This window comes from Globicephala melas, chromosome 2 (assembly GCF_963455315.2).
Source record: "Globicephala melas chromosome 2, mGloMel1.2, whole genome shotgun sequence".
NCBI classification, from domain to species: domain Eukaryota; kingdom Metazoa; phylum Chordata; class Mammalia; order Artiodactyla; family Delphinidae; genus Globicephala; species Globicephala melas.
In genome coordinates, this window is record NC_083315.2 from 129,632,241 (window position 1) to 129,657,533 (window position 25,293).

At 37.6% G+C, this 25,293-nt stretch overlaps 1 protein-coding gene across 6 annotated transcripts in view; it reads right to left on the reverse strand.

Moving 5' to 3' along the window:
- TXNDC16 (thioredoxin domain containing 16) overlaps positions 1-25,293 on the reverse strand; it is a 113,575-nt gene that overhangs the window by 10,521 nt on the left and 77,761 nt on the right. For all 6 annotated transcript variants that reach the window (XM_060293619.1, XM_030854981.2, XM_060293617.1 and 3 more), the window contains 3 exons: positions 24,878-25,014; positions 5,422-5,506; positions 3,667-3,805 (listed from right to left, as the gene is read on the reverse strand). In XM_060293619.1, the coding sequence (XP_060149602.1) occupies positions 3,667-3,805; positions 5,422-5,506; positions 24,878-25,014 (361 nt within the window). The remainder of the gene's footprint in view (positions 1-3,666; positions 3,806-5,421; positions 5,507-24,877; positions 25,015-25,293) is intronic.

Genomic DNA, 25,293 nt, shown 5'->3' on the forward strand with positions numbered 1-25,293 from the left:
TAAAAATTTAAAAAAGAAAATAGCAGTGACTTAGAATATTAAAGTCTTCTACCATTTTCCATTTTTAGTACCACATCTATTAATTCATCTTCTGGATGTACTTATGAGCTGGATTAAATCTTCCTATATCATAAAACTAATCCCCTGCTGACAGATAAGGAAACCAAAGACGAGAAACTGACTTGCTGAAGTCACACAGCTAAGTAGGAGGAAGAGTTGAATGAAACTAGCGCTCAGGCATCCTGTTCACCAGCTTCCCATTTCATTGGATCACACTAGAAATCCAAATGAACAATTTTTTTCATGGTGCCAACCACCTCCGATTCATTCCCAAACACCAAACTCTGGCACGTACTTTTCCGTACTTAGTTCTCAAAACCACTTTCCTCTGCCAATTCTCATTTTTCTTTAAATTCTTTCTCTTTCACACTAAAAATCCTCTTTTCACACCTTCCTCTTTCATGATTTAAATCTTAGATCCCTTCTTCTCCAAACTCCCCTGTGTTGTATTCTTGTATTAACTATCATCTTTTCTCTTCTACATGAGTTACGTCCCCTTCCTAAAATTGACAGATCTCATCAAGCCAGCAGAATGGATTTGACGAATCTGGTGCAATGGAGCCATCACTGCTCAATTCAAAAATTTATTGAGAACTTCAAGATCTTATGCTGGGTACTGAATCAAAAAGAATTAAGGTGCTTACCCTGCCCTCAAAGAGTTCATAGTTAAGAGAAGGAAAGAAGTATACGAACTGCTGTGATCCAAGAAAAAAATTAATGTGTGACACTAAGGAAACCTATTGGTTCTAAATTAAAACTAAAAAACAAGTTAGGGGAGCTCATGGGTGATTTTAGGAAGTGGTGTTTGATCTGGGCCTTGCATAAGGAATAAGACCTTGATAGATAGAGGTGTGCGCTTAGAGCGGGGATTCCAGATATAGGGAGCATCATGAGGGTGCAGACAGATGTTAAGGCATGCAGAGTATCTGGGGAACAGTGAGAGTGAAGCATACCAGACTTAGGCAGGCAAGAGGCAAATGTGGCTGTCAAACCAGATGGGAAAATGACTCCACAGGCTTTCTAGCTCTCAGGAATACTGAGATTTTGTATCAAATGAGTGACACGGTTAGGCCTGTTTCAGATGACTAACTGGAATATGAATTTGTGGAAAGACAAGCTAGTGACAGGCACTGCTCTTTCCTAAGTCAGGAAAGAAAGAGTAAGAGTTGTGTGAGTTTAGAGGTTATGATTAGAAACAGACTTAGGAATCATCAGCTGGTATGACAGTAGAAGTTATGGGTATAGATAAAGTCTCCAAAGAAAAACATAGCAAAAAAAGAAAAAAGCGTTGAAGATGTAATTCTAGAGTGGCCAGAGGGTTGAAAGTGTACCTAGAGAGGATTGAATTGCAAAAGCCAAAGGAGGAGAGAATTTTAAGAAGGAAAAGCACAATCAAGAGTTTTGATTGCTATTCAGAGGTTAAGGAGAAACAGAAAAGGTCATCAGATGTGGTCCCTGGAAGGTGACCTTTGGCTATTTGAGTATGTAAGAGACTATAATTGTGTGGGTTCTGATATTCTTAACTTATTCATAATAAGAACATAAAAAGGAACTCCATGTATCTGAGAAAAGTGCTAAACATATTACCTAACAAATAGTTCTAAGTGTGACAGCCTTGGATATATCATTGCTTACTTATGATATTTACATAGCAAATTATCATGTATTTCAGATTTGGGCACTATTTACCTGGACTAATTTGTCATCAGGTTCATTAAAATAAAAGTTCGATGTTATGTAAAAAATGTTAACCATCCGGCCATCCACTCCTCTTTCCTATCCAGAGGAAGGATCCAAAGTCCTTCTGGTAACTAGGTGTAGGCCAGGAGACAGATTACTGCTAGCTGGCTACTGTACACAGTCACTGATGCTCTAGACTTAAAGCTCCAACACAAAGCAGCACTGAGAAATTTAATAACCACTTGAAGGTTTTAGAATTTATGAAAAGATCGTAACTAAAAGCAAAATAAATATTATTACAGCTGTTCATTATTTAGTTGAACACTGCAAACCAAAACGTTGTAAATTTGCCTTAACTATAAACATTGATAATTGTTAAGCTTGCCCACAGTTTCTCAGCCTTAAAGAATATAATCTTAAAGAAAACAATTAGATACCTATTTTTATCTAGCAGTTAGGCAAAGATTAAAGAGTAAAATGATACAAATCTTCTGTTGGGCGAGACAGGAATAAATGTCAGAAGCCTTCAAAATGTGCCTACCCTTTGGACTAGCAATTCAAATTCTATGAATTTACCGTAAGTACATAGTCATAGCAACACCCAAAGATTATCTACAAGGATGGTCCCAGAATAAAACAAAACAAAACAAAGGCATCTTAAATATTAACAAACAGAAAATTAGATAAATTGTGGTTTATTAGTACAACAGGATATTATGCCAATATTTAAAAACTAATATGCAAATATTTATTTCTTGGTGGAAATATCCCTTAATATAAAAAGATAAACACATATATACACATGGAATTTTTTTTTAAGTTTGGGAAAATATATCCCCAAATTTAAACTTGGTGAAAGAAGTTATGGTTTATTCTGATTTTCTTCTTTATACTTTCCTGTATTATCTCGGAAAAAAAAGCTAAAGTCTTACAATAATTCCAAAAATATTACACTATGTATATGCTAAAGAAAGTCATTTAATAATGTCATTAAAGACAAAAATGTTACTTTATAAATAATTTAGAAAACCACATCCTGAAAATATTAATGATTTGATTGATTATAAACTGTAACTTTAATTGGGGGAGGGGAGGCAATAGAACTGAGGTCACAAAAAACTTAAAGAATACATTCATTTCTTTGAGCCTAAAATGTAGTATCATTTAGGTCAGCATGACACAAAACAGTAACAGGAGGATATTCGTTCAGTATTTACAGTTGATAATAGTGCCCCTATGGCACTTTAGAAAGGTACAAAAGCATAAATTTATAATACTCTAGCTACAGTTAATATTAATGCAAAACAACCAAAATCAAGAAATGCAGGTTACATCTGCTGGGCCCCTGAATCCATTATTACACAAAGCATCAGAAAAGGACTTTCGTAAGACAGTATTTTGCTCTAAAATGGTATAATACCAGCTAACATTTGTTGAGTGTTTACCAGGGGCCAAACACTGTACACAGAGCACTGAACACCCATCTCGTTTAGTCCTTACAATAACGCTCTGCAGCAGGGGCTACTATCACCTACATTTTACACATGTGGAAACTGAGGCACAGAGATGCTTACATACAGCCAATAGGGAGACAAGCAAGGATCTGAAGCCCAGAAGTCTGCTCTCTGGAATCTATGTGCTTTATGCCAAGTTTCAGCCTAGATTGAGTACTTCAACTGGCCATCAGCCACAAGCATCTCAGCAATAAAAATAATCCAAAGACATGTAAACTTTTGGCAGTGGACTAAAGAAGCTGTATGCATAACAGGTGAATAATAAAACAGAGCAACCCAATGAATCTTGACATCACAACACATCATGCCCTGTGCCAACAAAAGCTGGAAACTCATGTATTAAAACACACTGTCTTTAACTGGTCTAGATTTTCTTATTTCAAATAACATCCTTATTAGAAAATATACTCACAAATATTTCCAGTGATGCATTTGTTATTATTTGAACTATTTCTTGAGCATGGACATTAGCTAATGAAATGCTCTCGATTTTGCCTTCTTTATGTCTGGCAAGCAGCAGGGCTGGAAGAGTTACAGCATATTTATTTGACCTATGGAGAAATGTAGTATTAAAATTTCCAGCCAAAATATAGCAAATCATCAAAAATATGAACAGTTAGGCCAAGAAGTCACAATGGAGGCAGCAAATGGGAAGCCCTACTAAGGAAAAAAGAACTCGATTTCCAGACAAACTTATCTTCTATGTGAGGCTATCTGCACAAGTTCAAGCACCTTGATAATCTAGATTAGAAGAAAGCAACAGATAGTTATCTAGCCAGATTTGTATTTCTAGACAACTTATTCATCAAGAAAATGTCCAAATAGGATTAGGAACACACTGAATGGTTCTCCACTTTTTGGGCTGCTCACCAAACTCCTGAGCCAAGGAGACAGGCATTTATGAGAATGGGCCTGTTATTTGCCAGGCACTACACCAGGTGCTTCTAGTTAAGTCCTTAACCATCAGAACATCCCTATAACCCTCTGTTTACTGATGATGAAAGAGCGGTAAACAGCAGAGACAGAATTCACACTGAGGTATTCCGGATACAGAGTCTGTGCTCTCTCCACTGAAACAGAGCCCAAATCTGCTCCCTCCTACCACTACTTTTGCTAACTAAACTTAAAAGAAAATCACTAAATAGGAAAAAAATGTCTTGTGTGAAATTACCAGTGATGTAGTCACATTTATATCATGTAAAAGCTTAATTCATGCTAAAACAAAAGTATAGACGTTATAATGTTATAAACATTAGTAGAAAGCCCAGTTTTCAGATTACCTGTTGGTAATATAACCAGTTGGTTATAAACGAAACATACTCTGAAAACTACTGGTCTAGAAGAGAGTGGGTGACTGTCCATGTGTCAGGTGAACAGGTCTCATATTCCCTAAAGATCTGGAGTTTGTATTCACTTTTAAAAAATCACTGATTTCATGGAGCTCGACCATCAAAAGCATGTGTCACCAGTATTCAGGATGAAAGATTTAAGCTCAGAAATGACAATGAGGAATAATATAGTCAGAAGGTAATAAACACAAACTGGGGCTTATTAACTCCACGTGCAGCTGAAGAGGAGTCATAAGTGTAGAGCGTGCTATGTATTCATAATTTCCAAATTTTCAGTTCAGTCCTTCATTCCGCAGCAACTGAAATACTTGATAGTTCACAGGAGCTCCGAATTCTACAAATAAAGCAACTTAAGTGGCTAAAAGAAGCACTGCTTAAGTGTATGTCTGCAATAACAAAATTAAGTAGAACTATCCGTTCGTCACCTAAAACTCTGCGAGAAATATAGAAAAACTGATTTTTATGTAGACCTTGGTGGCAAATCAAAACCCAGACACTCAAGAAATAAAATTCCTCATAAAACTATGACAACTGAAAAGAATTTACCGCAGGTAATAGAATCCAAAGAGGAAAACTTTTATAGGAAGATGAAGTAGTATGAATCCAATGTTGCCTCATGAGGGCATCTAGCCTAAAGAAGAATTTTGAATATCTAAAAATTCTAAATAGCCAGGTAGTACTTCCTAGATCTTCCCAGAAGGAAATTAAAAATTTAGTTATGTTGCTGCCCTATTTTCCTTCATCAACTTTGTAAAGACAAACAATAAATTATTTTGCAAACTTCTTCCTCCCTAAAATTAGAAGACCAACAGACTTACAGTGTCAAAACATCTTCTTCAGAATAAATTCCTGTGATAACACATCCTTTTAGGTAGTTTCCTGCTTCAGTGAACTCTTCTTTTGCTATAAATACACAAACAAGTTAAAAATCTGAAACCTTTCAAGTTATGTATGCTATTCAACTGACGAACATCTTTACAGATGATAGTGCTTAATTATTAATTAATTATAAAGATGTTTAAGTGCAGACCTTACATACCTTATTGGTTCTAAAATATATCTGTGTTCTTTTTATAACATTTGATAACTACAGAAATGTACACTGATATAATACAACTATGGTTCTGTAAATAAATGTACTCCAAATGTACACATGACCCTTGAACAACACGAGTTTGACCTGCATCGGTCCACTTTATACATGAATTTTTTCAATAAATATAGTACTTGTATTTTCATTTAACAGACATTTAAACTAACTAAGTGTGGGGAAAAGTATGTGTTCAACTGTGTTCAAGAGATCACAATACGTGGAATCAAAAGAAGTAGAGTTTGAGTCCTAATTCTATCCAAACTGAGCTTCCTGCCCTTGGGTGGGTCATTTATCAATTCCTTTATTTTTGAGGCAGAGACAGCAGTCTGGGGATTTTCAACTGTGCAGGGGGTCAGCACCCCTAACCCCCTCGTTTTCAAGGGTCAACTGTAATTTATAAGATTTACAGGATTCTAATCATACAGATTAAGTAAATAAATATTGGTTGCTTTTTAATCTACTCCTAAGGCAAGGTAAATGGAGACAGCTGTCCTATATGTAGCCTGGAAAGAAAAGCAGGTATGTGAAATGATACACACATTATAACCAGAAAATCTAAAAGTGCTCATATGCATAGAAAAAATAGAAGACTGGAAATTCTAGTCCTCTAACAGTGTCTCTGTTAGGGTTCTATAATTATGAGGGATTTGTATCTTCTTCTCTTATTTCCTGTATTTTCTGTAATGTGTTCTTGTTACTTTTAAACTTTGATTAATTTGTGTATCAGTCTTTTCCCATTTGTTATGATATACGTTTTCAAAATAAGAACTATTATCTCTGTAGGTTTCTGAATACATTTTCATAAATAATAGCATATTCTGGACCTTATAACCAAGAAGCAAGTCTGAATTAAACAGTTGTAGACTAATGAGAAAAGAGCAAAGGTAGACTGATATAAATGATGTATTCTTGACAACTGAAGGCCAGATGATAGCTCAGCTCGCTGCACAAAAGGTTCATAACAGTTGAAATAGAAAAACTATGATGGAAGAATTGAATCATAAAGCACCTAGAGGTCTGGGTATGCTGAACCCAAAAGATCTGTACCTTAGTAGTCAGCACTATATTCGTGATGTGAGCATCAACACTGTTAACCTTGGGTAACCACAAGATTGTTTCCTTTAAAAACGATGCATACTTTCCACAAGACTGGGAAACACTGTAGGAAAGCCAGCTTACTAAAGTGGCAAAATCCACCAGCAGGCAGCACTGAGAGCTCATTTATAATCATAAATTTAATGAGAAACGAGTAACCCATGAAAATATTTTCTTTAGCCTGTGCTATACCAAAGTAGAAAAGATTCATAAGAAAACTAGGCAACTAGAAAGAACTGAGTGCTGTACTTTCATTTCTAAGAGAAATTTCTCTAAATTCTGATCAATAATTGATGATTGTTATCTAAAGCAATGACATAATGGAATCTGTTTTAGCTTCTTTTTTGATAAGAAAATTACACTAATATTCCCATATAATTTCCTCATGAAGAAGACTCTAAACTCATGAATATGTTTCTTGCAAGCCTCTGCATGAAACCCTTGTACATAAATCCTAAGTTCCTTGGGGAATGGTAACATTTAAGACTGTAGACCTCAGTTACATATCCATTCCCACTAAATCAAAGTGTAAATTCTCCTCTGAATATTTGAAACCAGGCACATTCTCCTCCTTGGTGAAAACTGCATATATGTCAGAATATATGGCAACCCAAATATAAGGAAATAATCAGTTATCTAAATAAAAAGTTTTTTTAACCACTATAAATATACTTGAGGGCTTCCCTGGTGGCGCAGTGGTTGAGAGTCCGCCTGCCGATGCAGGGGACACGGGTTCGTGCCCCGGTCCGGGAAGATCCCACATGCCACGGAGTGGCTGGACCCGTGAGCCATGGCCACTGAGCCTGCGCATCCGGAGCCTGTGCTCCGCAACGGGAGAGGCCACAACAGTGAGAGAACCGCGTAATGCAAAAAAAAAAATATATATATATATATATATATATATATATATATATACTTGAGGTGTAATATTAACGGTGACTTACAATATTCAGTTGTTTTAACTTTAAACATATTTTAATTGCATAAAATAAATACATTAGGAGCTTCAAGACGGCACAAGAGTAAGATGCAGAGATCACCTTCCCCCCCACAAATACATCAGAAATACATCTACACGTGGAACAACTCCTACAGAACACCTACTGAATGCTGGCAGAAGACCTCAGACGTCCCAAAAGTCAAGAAACTCCCCACGTACCTGGGTAGGGCAAAAGAAAAAAGAATAAACAGAGACAAAAGGATAGGGACAGGACGTGCACCAGTGGGAGGGAGCAGTGAAGGAGGAAAGGTTTCCACACGCTAGAAGCCCCTTCGCGGGCGGAGACTGCGGGTGGCGGAGGCGGGGGAGCTTCGGGGCCGTGGAGGAGAGCACAGCACAGGGGTGCTGAGGGCAAAGCAGAGAGATTCCCGCACAGAGGATCGGTGCCTACCGGCACTCACCAGCCCGAGAGGCTCGTCTGCTCACCTGCTGGGGCAGGCAGGGGCTGGGAGCTGAGGCTCCAGTGGGCTACACAGCTTAGATCCCAGGGAGAGGACTGGGGTTGGCTGCGTGAACACAGCCTGAAGGGGGCTAGTGCGCCACAGCTAGCTGGGAGGGAGTCCGGGAAAAGGTCTGGACCTGCTGAAGAGGCAAGAGACCTTTTCTTGCCTCTTTGTTTCATGGTGCGCGAGGTGAGATTAAGAGTGCCACCTAAATGAGCTCCAGAGATGGGCGTGAGCCGCAGCTATCAGCAAGGACCCCAGAGACGGGCGGGAGACGCTAAGGCTGCTGCCGTCGCCACCAAGAAGCCTGTGTGCGAGCACAGGTTACTCTCCACACCTCCCCTCCTGGGACCCTGTGCAGCCCGCCACTGCCACGGTCCCGTGATCCAGGGACAACTTCCCCGGGAGAACGCACGGCGCACCTCAGGCTGCTGCAACGTCACACTGGCCCTCTGCCGCCGCAGGCTCTCCTCGCATCCGCGCCCCTCCCTCCCCCCCACCCCCGGCCTGAGTGAGCCAGAGCCCCTGAATCAGCTGCTCCTTTAACCCCGTCCTGTCTGAGCGAAGAACAGACGCCCTCAGGCGACCTAGATGCAGAGGCGGGGCCAAATCCAAATCTGAGCCCCTAGGAGCTGTGAGAACAAAGAAGAGAAAGGGAAATCTCTCCCAGCAGCCTCAGGAGCAGAGGATTTAATCTCCACAATCACCTTGATATACCCTGCATCTGTGGAATACCTGAATAGAAACGAATCATCCCAAATTGAGGAGGTGGACTTTGGGAGCAACGACATATATATATATTTTTCCCTTTTTCTTTTTCGTGAGGATGACAGGGTCTTGGTGCTCCGACCGGACGTCAGGCCTGTGCCTCTGAGGAGGGGAAGCCGAGTTGAGGACACTGGTCCACCAGAGACCTCCCAGCTCCACGTAATATCAAACAGCGAAAATCTCCCAGAGATCTCCATCTCAATGCCAAGACCCAGCTCCACTCAACGACCAGCAAGCTCCAGTGGTGGACACCCTATGCCAAACAACTAGCAAGACAGGAACACAACCACATCCATTAGCAGACAGGCTGCCTAAAATCATAATAAGGTCACAGACACCCCAAAACACACCACCAGACGCGGACCTGCCCACCAGAAAGACAAGACCCAGCATCATCCACCAGAACACAGGCACTAGTCCCCTCCACCAGGAAGCCTACACAACCCACTGAACCAACCTTAGTCACTAGGGGCAGACACCAAAAACAACGGGATCTACAAACCTGCAGCCTGCGAAAAGGAGACCCCAAACACAGTAAGTTAAACAAAATGAGAAGACAGAGAAACACACAGCAGATGAAGGAGCAAGGTTAAAAACCCACCAGGGCAAACCAATGAAGAGGAAACAGGCAGTCTACCTGAAAAAGAATGCAGAATAATGATAGTAAAGGTGATCCAAAATCCTGGAAATAGAATGGAGAAAATACAAGCAACATTTAACAAGGACCTAGAAGAACTAAAGAGCAAACAAACAATGATGAACAACACAATAAATGAAATTAAAAATTCTCTAGAAGGGATCAACAGCAGAATATCTGAGGCAGAAGAACGGATAAGTGACCTGGAAGATAAAATAGTGGAAATAATTACTGCAGAGCACAATAAAGAATGAGAAGAGTTGAGGACAGTCTCAGAGACCTCTGGGACAATATTAAGTACACCAACATTCGAATTATAGAGGTGCCAGAAGAAGCAGAAGAGAAAAAGAAAGGGACTGAGAAAATATTTGAAGACATTATACTTGAAAACTTCCCTAATATGGGAAAGGAAATAGTTAATCAATCCAGGAAGTGCAGAGAGTCCCATACAAGATAAATCCAAGGAGAAACATGCCAAGACACATATCAATCAAATTATCAATAACTAAATACAAAGAAAAAATATTAAAAGCAGCAAGGGAAAAACAACAACTAACATACAAGGGAATCCCCATAAGGTTAACAGCTGATCCTTCAGCAGAAACTCTGCAAGCCAGAAGGGAATGGCAGGACATATTCAAAGTGATGAAAGGGAAAAACCTACAACCAAGATTACTCTACCCAGCAGGGATCTCATTCACATTCGACAGAGAAATTCAAACCTTTACAGACTAGCAAAAGCTAAGAGAATTCACCACCACCAAACCAGCTTTACAACAAATGCTAAAGGAACTTCTTTAGGCAGGAAACACAAGAGAAGGAAAAGACCTACAAAAACAAACCCAAAACAATGAAGAAAATGGTAACAGGAACATACATATCGATAATTACCTTAAATGTAAATGGATTAAATGCTCCAACCAAAAGACACAGACGGGCTGAATGTATACAAAAACAAGACCCATATATATGTTGTCTCCAAAAGACCCACTTCAGACCTAGGGACACATACAGACTGAAAGTGAGGGGATGGAAAAAGACATTCCATGCAAATGGATACCAAAGGAAAGCTGGAGTAGCAATTCTCATATCAGACAAAATAGACTTTAAAATAAAGACTATTACAAGAGACAAAGAAGGACATTACATAATGATCAAGGGATCAATCCAAGAAGAAGATATAACAATTGTAAATATTTATGCACCCAACATAGGAGCACCTCAATACATAAGACAAATACTGACAGCCATAAAAGGGGAAAGCGACAGTAACACAATCATACTAGGGGACTTTAACAGCCCACTTTCACCCATGGACAGATCATCCAAAATGAAAATAAATAAGGAAACACAAGCTTTAAATGATACATTAAACAAGATGGACTTAATTGATATTTATAGAACACTCCATCCAAAAACAACAGAATACACTTTCTTCTCAAGTGCTCATGGAACATTCTGCAGGATAGATCATATCTTGGGTCACAAATCAAGCCTTGGTAAATTTAAGAAAACTGAAATTATATCAAGTATCTTTTCCGATCACAACACTATGAAACTAGATATCAATTAGAGGAAAAAATCTGTAAAAAATACAAACACATGGAGGCTGAACAATGCACTACTAAATAACCTAGAGATCACTAAAGAAATCAAAGAGGTAATCAAAAAAATACCTAGAAACAAATGACAATGAAAACACGATGACCCAAAACCTATGGAATGCAGCAAAAGCAGTTATAAGAGGGAAGTTTATAGCTATACAAGCCTACCTCAAGCAACAAGAAAAATCTGAAATAAACAATCTAACCTTACACCTAAAGAAACTAGAGAAAGAACAACAAACAAAACCCAAAGTTAGCAGAAGGAAAGAAATCATAAAGATCAGAGCAGAAATAAATGAAATAAAAACAAAGAAAACAATGGTAATGATCAATAAAACTAAAAGCTGGTTCGTTGAGAAGATAAACAAAATTGATAAACCATTAGCCAGACTCATCAAGAAAAAGAGGGAGAGGACTCAAAGCAATACAATTAGAAGTGAAAAAGGAGAAGTAACAACTGACACTGCAGAAATACAAAGAATCATGAGAGATTACTACAAGCAACTATATGCCAATAAAATGGACAAACTGGAAGAAATGGACAAATTCTTAGAAAAGCACAACCTTCCGAGAATGAACCAGTAAGAAACAGAAAATATAAACAGAACAATCACAATCACTGAAATTGAAACTGTGATTAAAAATCTTCCAACAAACAAAAGCCCAGGACCAGATGGCTTCACACGTGAATTCTATCAAACATTTATAGAAAAGTTAACACCTATCCTTCTCAAACTCTTCCAAAATATAGCAGAGGGAGGAACACTCCCAAACTCATTCTACGAGGCCACCATCACCCTGATCCCAAAACTAAACAAGGATGTCACAACGAAAGAAAACTACAGGTCAATATCACTGATGAACACAGATGAAAAAATCCTCAACAAAATACTAGCAAACAGAATCCAACAGCACATTAAGATGATCATACACCATGATCAAGTGGGGTTTATCCCAGGAATGAAAGGATTCTTCAATATACGCAAATCAATCAATGTGATACACCATATTAATAAATTGAAGAATAAAAACCATATGATAATCTCAATAGATGCAGAAAAAGCTTTCAACAAAATTCAACACACATTTATGATAAAAATTCTCCAGAAAGTAGGCATAGAGGGAACTTACCTCAACATAATAAAGGCCATATATGACAAACCCACAGCCAACACTGTCTTCAATGGTGAAAAACTGAAAACATTTCCAGTAAGATCAGGAACAAGACAAGGTTGCCCACTGTCACCACTATTATTCAACATTGTTTTGGAAGTTTTAGCTACAGCAATCAGAGAAGAAAAAGAAATAAAAGAAATCCGAATCAGAAAAGAACAAGTAAAGCTGTCACTGTTTGCAGATGACATGATACTACACATAAAGAATCCTGAAGACGCTACCAGAAAACGACTAGAGCTAATCAACAAATTTGGTAACGTAGCAGGATACAAAATTAATGCACAGAAGTCTCTGGCATTCCTATACACTAATCATGAGAAATCTGAAAGTGAAATTAAGGAAACACTCCCATTTACCACTGCAACAGAAAGAATAAAATACCTAAGAATAAACCTACCTAAGGAGACAAAAGACCTGTAGGCAGAAAACTATAAGACACTGATGAAAGACATTAAAGATGATACAAACAGGTGGAGAGATATAGCATGTTCTTGGATTGGAAGAACGAACATTGTGAAAATGACTATACTATACAAAGCAATCTACAGATTCAATGCAATCCCTATCAAACTACCACTGGCATTTTTCACAGAACAAGAATAAAAAATTTCACCATTTGTATGGAAACACAAAAGACCCCAAATAGCCAAAGCGATATTGAGAAAGAAAACGGAGCTGTAGGAATCAGGCTCCCTGACTTCAGACTATACTACAAAGCTACAGTAATCAAGGCAGTATGGTACTGGCACAAAAACAGAAATATAGTTTAATGGAACTGATAGAAAGCCCAGAGATAAACCCACAGACATATGGTTACCTTATTTTTGATAAAGAAGGCAAGAATATACAATGGAGAAACGACAGCCTCTTCAATAAATGGTGCTGGGAAAGCTGGACAGCTACAAGTAAAAGAATGAAATTAGAACATTCCCTAACACCATACACAAAAATAAACTCAAAATGGATTAAAGACCTAAATGTAAGGACAGACACTGTAAAACTCTTAGAGGAAAACATAGGCAGAACACTCTGTGACATAAATCACAGCAAGATCTTTTTTGACCCACCTCCTAGAGAAATGGAAATAAAAACAAAAATAAACAAATGGGACCTAATGAAACTTAAAAGCTTCTGCACAGCAAAGGAAACCATAAACAAGATGAAAAGAAAACCCTCAGAATGGGAGAAAACATTTGCAAATGAAGCAACTGACAGAGGATTCATCTCCAAAATTTACAAGCAGCTCATGCAGCTCAATATTAAAAAAAACAACCCAATCCAAAAATGGGCAGAAGACCTAAATAGACATTTCTCCAAAGAAGATATACAGATTGCCAACAAACATATGAAAGAATGCTCAACATCATTAATCATTAGAGTAATGCAAATCAAAACTACAATGAGATATCATCTCACACCAGTCAGAATGGCCATCATCAAAAAATCTAGAAACAATAAGTGCTGGAGAGGGTGTGGAGAAAAGGGAACCCTTTTCTCAACCCAGTGTTGGTGGGAATGTAAATTGATACAGCCTCTATGGAGAACAGTATGAGGGTTCCTTAAAAAACTAAAAATAGAACTACCATTCGACCCAGCAATCCCACATCTGGGTTTATACCCTGAGAAAACCATAAATCAAAAAGAGTCATGTACCACAATTTTCATTGCAGCTCTATTTACAATAGCCAGGACATGGGAGCAACCTAAGTGTCCATCAACAGATGGCACATACATACAATGGAATATTACTCAGCCATAAAAAGAAACGAAATTGGGTTATCTGTAGTGAGGTGGATGGACCTAGAGTCTGTCATACAGAGTGAAGTAAGTCAGAAAGAGAAAAACAAATACCATATGCTAACACATATATATGGAATCTAAAAAAAAAAAAAAGTGGTCACGAAGAACCTAGGGGCAAGATGGGAATAAAGATGCAGACCTACTAGAGAATGGACTTGAGGATATGGGGAGGGGGAAGGGTAAGCTAGGACCAAGTGAGCGAGGGGCATGGACATATATACACTACCAAATATATAACCGATAGCTGGTGGGAAGCAGCCGCATAGCACAGGGAGATCAGCTCGGTGCTTTGTGACCACCCAGCGGGGTGGGATAGGAAGGGTTGGAGGGAGGGAGACACAAAAGGGAAGAGACATGGGGATATATGTATATGTACAGCTGATTCACTTTTTTATAAAGCAGAAACTAACACACCATTGTAAAGCAATTATACTCCAATAAAGATGTTAAAAATAAATAAATACATTAATTTAGCAATACTGCTTTTTTCTACTGTCACATTTTATTACACAGTTATATTTATACACATACATCTATATTTTAGCTCTGTCAGCACAAGAGTTGAGAGGCAAGAACACCGCCATTACTAAAATATTCCTAACCCCTAGATCTTGGTTTCTAAATTCAGTGTCCCATTAAAAGGAAACTGGACTCCTTGGAGAACTGGCTGATTCTAGGAATGGGGCTGGGAACATCTTGTGACAAAAGGACGTTTTCAGAAAATAATGGAGACATGTCAAAAGGTCATAGGTACCCAGGACGGAAAAGAAAAAAAAAAAAGGACATGATAGAGTGAAAGGCTCCCACTGACCAGATCTATCTAGGGTAACCTGAGCAATCTAATGATAGTAACTGATTATAATCCACTGAATAAAATAACAACTCAGCCATCCATACTGATAAACAAACAAATGAGTAGTATGCCAACTAATAAAGGTAGAAGGAATAATGGAGTTAGAAATTTCCCACTTGGCAACTATCATAGTAATACCTGTTTCAGGCAGTGAATTTTAAAACTGCTGTGCAAAAGTAAAATGAGGAACAGGACATTTACAGAGTTTTAAACTATATCCCTACAAGAAATTTATTAATTAAAAAGCAAAAAGTAGTAACTTTCTAGTAGAGGGGCCTGAAAGATAACACCAGTGGATAAAAGAGACATTTCACCCCTCATGGAACTCACATTAGTCTTCAAACCATTAGAATCTATATGAACAACAAATTAATATCTGATACAAAATAAGTGATCAGCAAATGTTAATAGTTAGCATTTATGAATAAAATCCAAATGTACATAAAAATGTTAATGGATTATAAGAGCCTTTTACTGTTATATGTTTTCTCATTCTATATGTTGAAAATTATGTTGAAAATAATGTTTTATATGAAAATTGAAAATAATGATTTTCAAAATAGTGTTGAAAATCCAGCAACTATCATATGAATGTCTGCAAAAACCAAAAACAAAAAGGAAGAGGAACTAATACCTGACTTAAAAGGCTTAGAAACAATCAATCCAGTAAAATAATTAAAAAGCATCATATCCAGATTACATCATTCTGGCACACCAGACCACCTTTATATACTTTAACATTATGCTTTTGAGAGATAACTACATGTAAATTTTATCATCATTTGTACAGCAATATGATCAAGTACACTGTTCCTTATGTTGGTCTCTAAATAAAATATACACGTATATATACATACGTGAAAAATTCCTCTAAGCATGTACAATCAGAGAAATAGTTTCTCTATGGGTGACTCAGCACCCTAACTTCTAGCTTGCCATTTATTGTATAATGATTATAAATTGGCAAAATTTTTATCTTTCTGTTTCTATTTGCTACCAGATTGCTCAGGGTTAAATTTTAGGATCAACTGCAGTGTTTCTAGGTATTCTACATAATTATCCCCTACTTTTATTGCTTAACTCTTATCCTTGTTTTAATGAGTTTATTGTATTTGTGCTTTTTATTTTCTGAAGACTAATTCTTTTTGGAAGGAGGCCCAGTGTAAATAATAAACAAGAACTTCAGGACACCAGGCACTTGAGGTAGGTAGAAAACAAAGTCAACTGTGGGTGCAAAAACATGAGAAAGGGAAAGACGGAGTAAAACAGAGTCATTTACTTCATGATTTTTCATAGAGAGAATACAAATTTAAAAGTTATGCCCTCTGGATTTTGCCTTCTAAGATGGTAAGCCACATTGCACACATTAACATTCCTTTTATTTCTTTCTAGTGAGTTCTTTTGGCTTTTATTTTTAAAAATTCTGAAGACAAAGTAGAAGGGGAAAATTACTAGACAGCAATTTGTAGAAAGCAAAATTTAATAAGTACCTAATAGTATCTACTAAATAAAATTATAATGCTAGACTTTGAGGATCTTCTTCCCATACAAATATCCTTAAGATATTTCATTCAGAATTTGAAATTCATCTTAAATAAAAGAAAAATAAGAAGGAGGGAAGTTTGCTACATAAATGGAAAGAGTTAGCATGAGATTGCCAACTAAAAATTGTTACTTGCCATCTGCCTCTGCAAGGATGAGGTCACTAGTCACTGCAGTCACCAACCTTCAATACACCCTGAAGGGAGTTCAGGGTGAGATCAGTAATGAAGCACTCTGTGCTCTGGGAAAAACTGGCAGAACAGGCCTTCAGATAGCCAGCTATTTTCAGGAGATTTTATGGGCCCAGTTTCTTGCATCTTCTCATATCAAAAGCAGCACTAAAAGCATTAACAGAGACATCTGCTCCTCGTGACTAGCAACAACCTTCTTGTGACTAGCAGCAATCTTCTGCCAAAATATGTGCTTGACTGCATGTATCCCCTTCACCACAGTTACGTATATACTGACTACCCCCTACCTCTTTGGAGCAATTCCTCAGAGCTATCTGAGATGCTGTCTCCCAGGTGATAGTCCTCATTTTGCCTCAAATAAAGCCTAACTCACAACTCTCATGTTATGCACTTTTTTTCAGTCGACATGATGAGGAAAACACTAAGGGTTTTGCTACCCAGGTTTTGGAGAGGCCATCCATCTCCAAAGCCAAGATAATAACATTCTAAGTAATACCACTGGTCAGAAAAAATGCCCTGTGTACTCTTTCTTTAAAACTTACTGAAAGACACAGTACTATGAAGGACAGAAAAAAAAGAAAGAAAGAAAGAATAGGAGTTTAAGAATAGAGAAATTGTAATATTAAAAGAACACTATAGCCAATGATACTATGTAAAAAAAAAAAAGTAAAACTAATTGCTGTAAGTGCTGTATCAAAGCTGAAAGCAAAAACATTAATTTGAAATTAAATATAATGAATTCATTTCCTTAGTTCAGTCTCCAAAGGCAATGGAAATGAAAGCAAAGATAAACAAATGGGACCTAATCAAACTCACAAGCTTCTATACATCAAAGGAAACCATAAACAAAACAAAAAATACAACCTACAGACTGGGAGAAAATATTTGCAAATGATGTGACCAACAAGGGCTTAATTTCAAAAATATACAAACAGCGCACACAACTCAATAACAAAAAAAGCAAAAAACCCAATCAAAAAATGGGCAGAAGACCTAAATAGACACTTCTCCAAAGAAGACATACAGATGGCCAATAGGGACATGAAAAGATGCTCATCATCGCTAATTATTAGAGAAATGCAAATCAAAACTACAGTGAGGTACCACCTCACACCAGTCAGAATGGCCATCATTAAAAAGTCTAAAAATAATAAATGTTGGAGAGGGTGTTGAGAAAAGGGAACCCTCTTAGCCTGTTGGTGGGAATGTAAATTGGTGCAGCCATTATGGAAAACAGTATGGAGGTTGCTCAAGAAACTAAAAATAGAGTTGCAATAGGATCCAGCAATCCTATTCCTGGGCATATACCCAGACATAACTATAATTCAAAAAGATACAAGCACCCCTATGTTCATAGCAGCACTATTCACAATAGCCAAGACATGGAAACAACCTAAATGTCCTATGAAGGATGAATGGAGGAAGAAGGAGTGAGATAGATAGATACACACACACACACACACACAATGGAATACTACTCAGCCATAAAAAAGAATGAAAAAATGCATTTGTAGCAACATGGATGGAACTAGAGATTATCATACTAAACAAAGTCAGTCAGAAGGCGAAAGACAAATGCCATATGATATCACTTATATGTGGAATCTAAAATACAACAAAAATGAACATATCTACAAAACAGAAACAGACTCACAGACATGGAGAACAGACTTGTGGTTGCCAAGTGGGGGAAGAGTGTGTGGGAGGGAAGGATTGGGAGTTTGGGATTAACAAGAACAAACTATTATATATAGGATGGATAAACAATAAGGTCCTAGTGTATCGCACAGGGAACTATATTCAATATCCTGTGATAAACCATAATGGAAAAGAATGTGAAAAAGAATATATATGTATTACTGAGTCACTTTGCTGTACAGCTAAAATTAACACAACATTGTAAATCAACTATACTTCAATAAAATAATTTTTAACATCTTTATTGGAATATAATTGCTTTACAGTGTTGTGTTGGTCTCTGCTGTATAACAAAGTGAATCAGCTATATGCATATGTATATCCCCATATTGCTTCACTCTTGAATCTCCCTCCCACCCTCCTTATCCCACTCTTCTAGGTGGTCACAAATCACTGAGCTGATCTCCCTGTGCAATGCAGCTGCTTCCCACTAGCTATCTATTTTACATTGGTAGTGTATGTAGTCAATGCTACTCTCTTAACTTTGTCCCAGTTTACACTTCCCCCTCCCCGTGTCCTCAAGACCATTCTCTACAGCTCTGTCCTTATTCCTGTCCTGCCCCTAGGTTCATCAGAACCATTTTTTTTTCTTAGATTCCATATATATGTGTTAGCATACAGTATTTGCTTCTCTCTTTCTGACTTACGTCATTCTGTATGACAGACTCTGGGACCATCCACCTCACTACAAATAACTCAATTTCATTTCTTTTTATGGCTGAGTAATATTCCATTGTATATATGTGTCCCATCTTCTTTATCCATTCATCTGTCAATAGACACTTAGGTTGCTTCCACGTACTGGCTATTGTAAATAGTGCTGCAATGAACACTGTGGTACATGACTCTATTTGAATTATGGTTTTCTTGGTATACGCCAAGTAGTGGGATTGCTGGGTCATATGGTAGTTCTATTTTTAGTTTTTTAAGGAACCTCCATACGGTTCTCCATAGTGGCTGCATCAATTTATATTCCCACCAACACTTCAAGAGGGTTCCCTTTTCTCCACACCCTCTCCAGCATTTATTGTTTGTAGATTTTTTTGATGATGTCCACTCTGAGTGGTGTGAGGTGATACCTCATTGTAGTTTTGATTTGCATTTCTCTAATGATTAATGATGTTGAGCATCCTTTCACCTGTTCATTGTCAATCTGTATATCTTCTTTGGAGAAATGTCTATTTAGGTCCACTGCCCATTTTTGGATTGGGTTGTTTTTTTGAAATTGAGCTGCATGAGTTGCATGTATATTTTGGAGATTAATCCTGTGTCAGTTGCTTCATTTGCAAATATTTTCTCCCATTATAAGGGCTGTCTTTTCATCTTTTTTGTTTCCTTTGCTGTGCAGAAGCTTTTAAGTTTCATTAGGTGCCATTTGTTTATGTTTGTTTTTATTTTCATTTCTCTAGGAGGTGGGTCAAAAAGGATCTTGCTGTGATTTATGTCATAGAGTGTTCTGCCTATGTTTTCCTCTAAGAGTTTTACAGTGTCTGGCCTTACATTTAGGTCTTTAATCCATTTTGAGTTTATTTTTGTGTATGGTGTTAGGGAGTGTTCTAATGTCATTTTTTACAGGTAGCTGTCCAGTTTTCCCAGCACTACTTATTGAAGAGGCTGTCTTTTCTCCATTGTACACTCTTGCCTCCTTTATGAAAGGTAAGATGACCATATGTGCATTGGTTTATCTCAGGGCTTTCTATCCTGTTCCATTGATCTACATTTCTGTTTTTGTGCCAGTACCATACTGTCTTGATTACTGTAGCTTTGTAGTATAGTTTGAAATCAGGGAGACTGATTCCTCCAGCTCCGTTTTTATTTCTCAAGATTGTTTTGGGAGAGACCTTCAAGATGGCAGAGGAGTAAGACATGGAGATCACCTTCCTCCCCACAAATACATCACAAATACATCTACATGTGGAACAACTCCTACAGAACATATACTGAATGCTGGTAGAAGACCTCAGACTTCCCAAAAGGCAAGAAACTCCCCATGTACCTGGGCAGGGCAAAAGAAAAAAGAAAACACAGAGACAAAAAAATAGGGACAGGACCTGCACCTCTGGGAGGGAGCTGTGAAGGAGGAAAAGTTTCCACACGTTAGGAAGCCCCTTCACAGGCAGAGACGAGTGGTGGGCTGGGGGGAAGCTTCAGGGCCATGGAGGAGAGCACAGCAATATGGGTGCAGAGGGCAAAGCGGAGAGACTTCCACACAGAGGATCGGGCCTACCAGCACTCAGCAGCCTGAAAGGCTTGTCTGCTCATCCGCCAAGGTGGGTGGGGGCTAGGAGCAGAGGCTCAGACTTCAGAGTTCAGATCCCAGTAGGAGGACTGGGGTTGGCTTCGTGAACACAGCCTGAAGGGGGCTAGTGCACCACAGCTAGCCCGAAGGGAGTCTGGGGAAAAGTCTAAGAGGCAAGAGACCACTGTTCCAACAGAGACCCCCTGGCTCCACGTAATATCAAATGGCAAAAGGTCTCCCAGAGATCTCCATCTCAATGCTAACACCCAGCTCCACTCAACGACCAGCAAGCTGTAGTGCTGGACACCCTATGCCAAACAACTAGCAAGACAGGAACACAATCCCACCCATTAGCAGACAGGCTGCCTAAAATCATAATAAAGTCACAGACACCCCAAAACACACCACTGGACGTGGTCCTGCCCACCAGAAAGACAAGATCCAGCCTCATCCACCAAAACACATGCACTAGTCCCCTCCACCAGGAAGCCTACACAACCCACTGAACCAACCTTAGTCACTAGGGGTAGACACCAAAAACAACGGGATCTACAAATCTGCAGCCTGAGAAAAGGAGACCCCAAACACAGCAAGTTACGCAAAATGAAAAGACAGAGAAACACACAGCAGATGAAGGAGCAAGGTAAAAACCCACCAGGGCAAACAAATGAAGAGGAAACAGGCAGTCTACCTGAAAAAGAATGCAGAATAATGATAGTAAAGGTGATCCAAAGTCTTGGAAATAGAATGGAAAAAATACAAGAAACGTTTAACAAGAACCTAGAAGAACTAAAGAGAAAACAATGAAGAACAACACAATAAATGAAATTAAAAATTCTCTAGAAGGAATCAACAGCAGAATAACTGAGGCAGAAGAACAGATAAGTGACCTCAAAGATAAAATAGTGGAAATAATTACTGCAGAGCACAATAAAGAATGAAAAGAATCGAGGACAGTCTCAGAGACCTCTGGGACAATTTTAAATGCACCAACATTCGAATTATAGGGGTGCCAGAAGAAGAAGAGAAAAAGAAAGGGACTGAGAAAATATTTGAAGACATTATACTTGAAAACTTCCGTAATATGGGAAAGGAAATAGTTAGTCAAGCCCAGGAAGTGCAGAGAGTCCCATACAAGATAAATTCAAGGAGAAACACACCAAGACACATATCAATCAAATTATCAAAAACTAAATACAAAGAAAAAATATTAAAATCAGCAAGGGAAAAATAACAACTAACATACAAGGGAATCCCCATAAGGTTAATAGCTGATCCTTCAGTAGAAACTCTGCAAGCCAGAAGGGAATGGCAGGACAAATTCGAAGTGATGAAAGGGAAAAACTTACAACCACGATTACTCTACCCAGAAAGGATCTCATTGAGATTCGACAGAGAAATTAAAAACTTTACAGACGAGCAAAAGCTAAGAGAATTCAGCACCACCAAACCAGCTTTACAACAAATGCTAAAGGAACTTCTTTAGGCAGGAAACACAAGAGAAGGAAAACACCTACAATAACAAACCCAAAACAATGAAGAAAATGGGAATAGGAACATACATATCAATAATTACCTTAAGTTTAAATGGATTAAATGCTCCAACCAAAAGACATAGACGGGCTGAATGGATACAAAAACAAGACCCGTATATATGCTGTCTACAAGAGACCCACTTCAGACCTAGGGATACATACAGACTGAAAGTGAGGGGATGGAAAAAGACATTCCATGCAAATGGATACCAAAGGAAAGCTGGAGTAGCAATTCTCATATCAGACAAAATAGACTTTAAAATAAAGACTATTACAAGAGACAAAGAAGGACACTACATAACGATCAAGGGATCAATCCAAGAAGAAGATGTAACAATTGTAAATATTTATGCACCCAACATAGGAGCACCTCAATACATAAGACAAATACTGACAGCCATAAAAGGGGAAAGCGACAGTAACACAATCATACTAGGGGACATTAACAGCCCACTTTCACCAATGGACAGATCATCCAAAATGAAAATAAATAAGGAAACACAAGCTTTAAGTGATACATTAAACAAGATGGACTTAATTGATATTTATAGGACATTCCATCCAAAAACAACAGAATACACTTTCTTCTCAAGGGCTCATGGAACATTCTCCAGGATAGATCATATCTTAGGTCACAAATCAAGCCTTGGTAAATTTAAGAAAACTGAAATCATATCAGGTATCTTTTCCAACCACAACGCTATGAGACTAGATATCAATTACAGGAAAAAATCTGTAAAAAATACAAACACATGGAGGCTAAACAATACACTAAATAACCAAGAGATTACTGAAGAAATCAAAGAGGAAATTAAAAAATACCTAGAAACAAATGCCAGTGAAAAAACGATGACCCAAAACCTATGGGATGCAGCAAAATCAGTTCTATAAGAGGGAAGTATAAAGCAATACAGTCGTACCTCAATAAACAACTCAAATAAACAACCTAACCTTATACCTAAAGCAATCAGAGAAAGAAGAACAAAAAAACCTCAAAGTTAGCAGAAGGAAAGGAATAATAAAGATCAGATCAGAAATAAACAAATAAATGAAGGAAACAATAGCGAAGATCAATAAAAGTAAAAGCTAGTTCTTTGAGAAGATAAACAACATTGATAAACCATTAGCCACACGCATGAAGAAAAAAAGGGAGAAGACTCAAATCAATAGAATTAGAAGTGAAAATAGAAAAGTAACAACTGACACTGCAGAAATACAAAGGATCATGAGAGATTACTACAAGCAACTATATGTCAATAAAATGGACAATCTGGAAGAAATGGACACATTCTTAGAAAAAGCGCAACCTTCCGAGACCAAACCAGTAAGAAATAGAAAATATAAACAGACCAATCACAAGCACTGAAACTGAGACTGTGATATAAAAATCTTCCAACAAACAAAAGCCCAGGACCAGATGGCTTCACAGGCGAATTCTATCAAACATTTAGAGAACAGCTACACCTATCCTTCTCAAACTCTTCCAAAATATAGCAGAGGGAGGAACACTCCCAAACTCATTCTAGGAGGCCACCATCACCACCAAACCAGAAAAAGATGTCAAAAAGAAAGAAAACTACAGGCCAATACCACTGATGAACATAGATGAAAAAATCTTCAACAAAGTACTAGCAAACAGAATCCAACAGCACATTAAAAGGATCACACACCATGATCAAGTGCGGTTAATCCCAGGAATGCAAGGATTCTTCAATATACGCATATCAATTAATGTGATACACCATATTAACAAATTGAAGCAGAAAAACCATACGATTATCTCAATAGATGCAGAAAAAGCTTTCGAGAAAATTCAACACCTATTTATGATAAAAACCCTCCAGAAAGTAGGCATAGAGGGAACTTACCTCAACATAATAAAGGCCATATATGACAAACCCACAGCCAACATCGTTCTCAATGGTGAAAAACTGAAACCATTTCCTCTAAGATCAGGAACAAGACAAGGTTGTCCACTCTCACCACTATTATTCAACATAGTTTTGGAAGTTTTAGCCACAGCAATCAGAGAAGAAAAAGAAATAAAAGGAATCCAAATCGGAAAGAAGAAGTAAAGCTGTCACTGTTTGCAGATGACATGATACTATACATAGAGAATCCTAAAATCTACACAAAGACTCATAAATAAAAATATTCTTTACATATAGCAAAAAGAAAAAAGGGACACAAAAATATTATTTGTTGGCAAATAGTTAAATAAATTATGGTATATTCATCCAATCAAATATTATACAGCTATGATTTTTTGAAGAATATTAATCACATGAAAAAAGGCACCCACTTAATGTTAAATAAAAACAGCAGATACTAACCTAAATACATAGTACTAGCCCAATTACACTAAAATGTACATAGATATGCAATATATCAGTACACAGAAAAACAGTGAAGGAATTACATTAAAGTTCAACAACTCTAAATACAGATTTTTATTTTTTTCTTCCAACTTCTCTGTATTTTTAAAATTCTCTAATTGAATTCTCTGTAATTTAGAAAGATATTAATTCTTTCAAAAAAAAAACCTAGTAAATGAGTCTTTAGCTCTATATTACATAATTTAAATGTTCAATTCCACTTACCTGTTGTCATAGTTGGACTAAACAGCCCCAGTACTGACACGCTAGAATAGGAGATCAGGTCTTTATGTAATTTCCCACTTAAATATTCTTCTGCTTCTTGGACAGACGTAATATTCACTGGGCATGAAATCCTGTTGCTGGATGAATATTTAACTATATTCAAAATTCATTTTTAAAGATACTTTTCAGCTTGTAAAAAAATAGTAAAATATACTGAACGTAGCATATTCCACAAGACAAGCATCTGACAAAGTAAAGACAATTAAATACTATTCTAAACAAAAAATCAGCCTCATTAAACAAAACTTCTATCTCCCTAAAGGTGATGGAATGTAGTAGATAGGCTCTGCTCATTAGTGTTTCCCCTGTGATCTCAATTCATACCTCCTTAACCTACCCAAAGTGTGTCAAAAAAG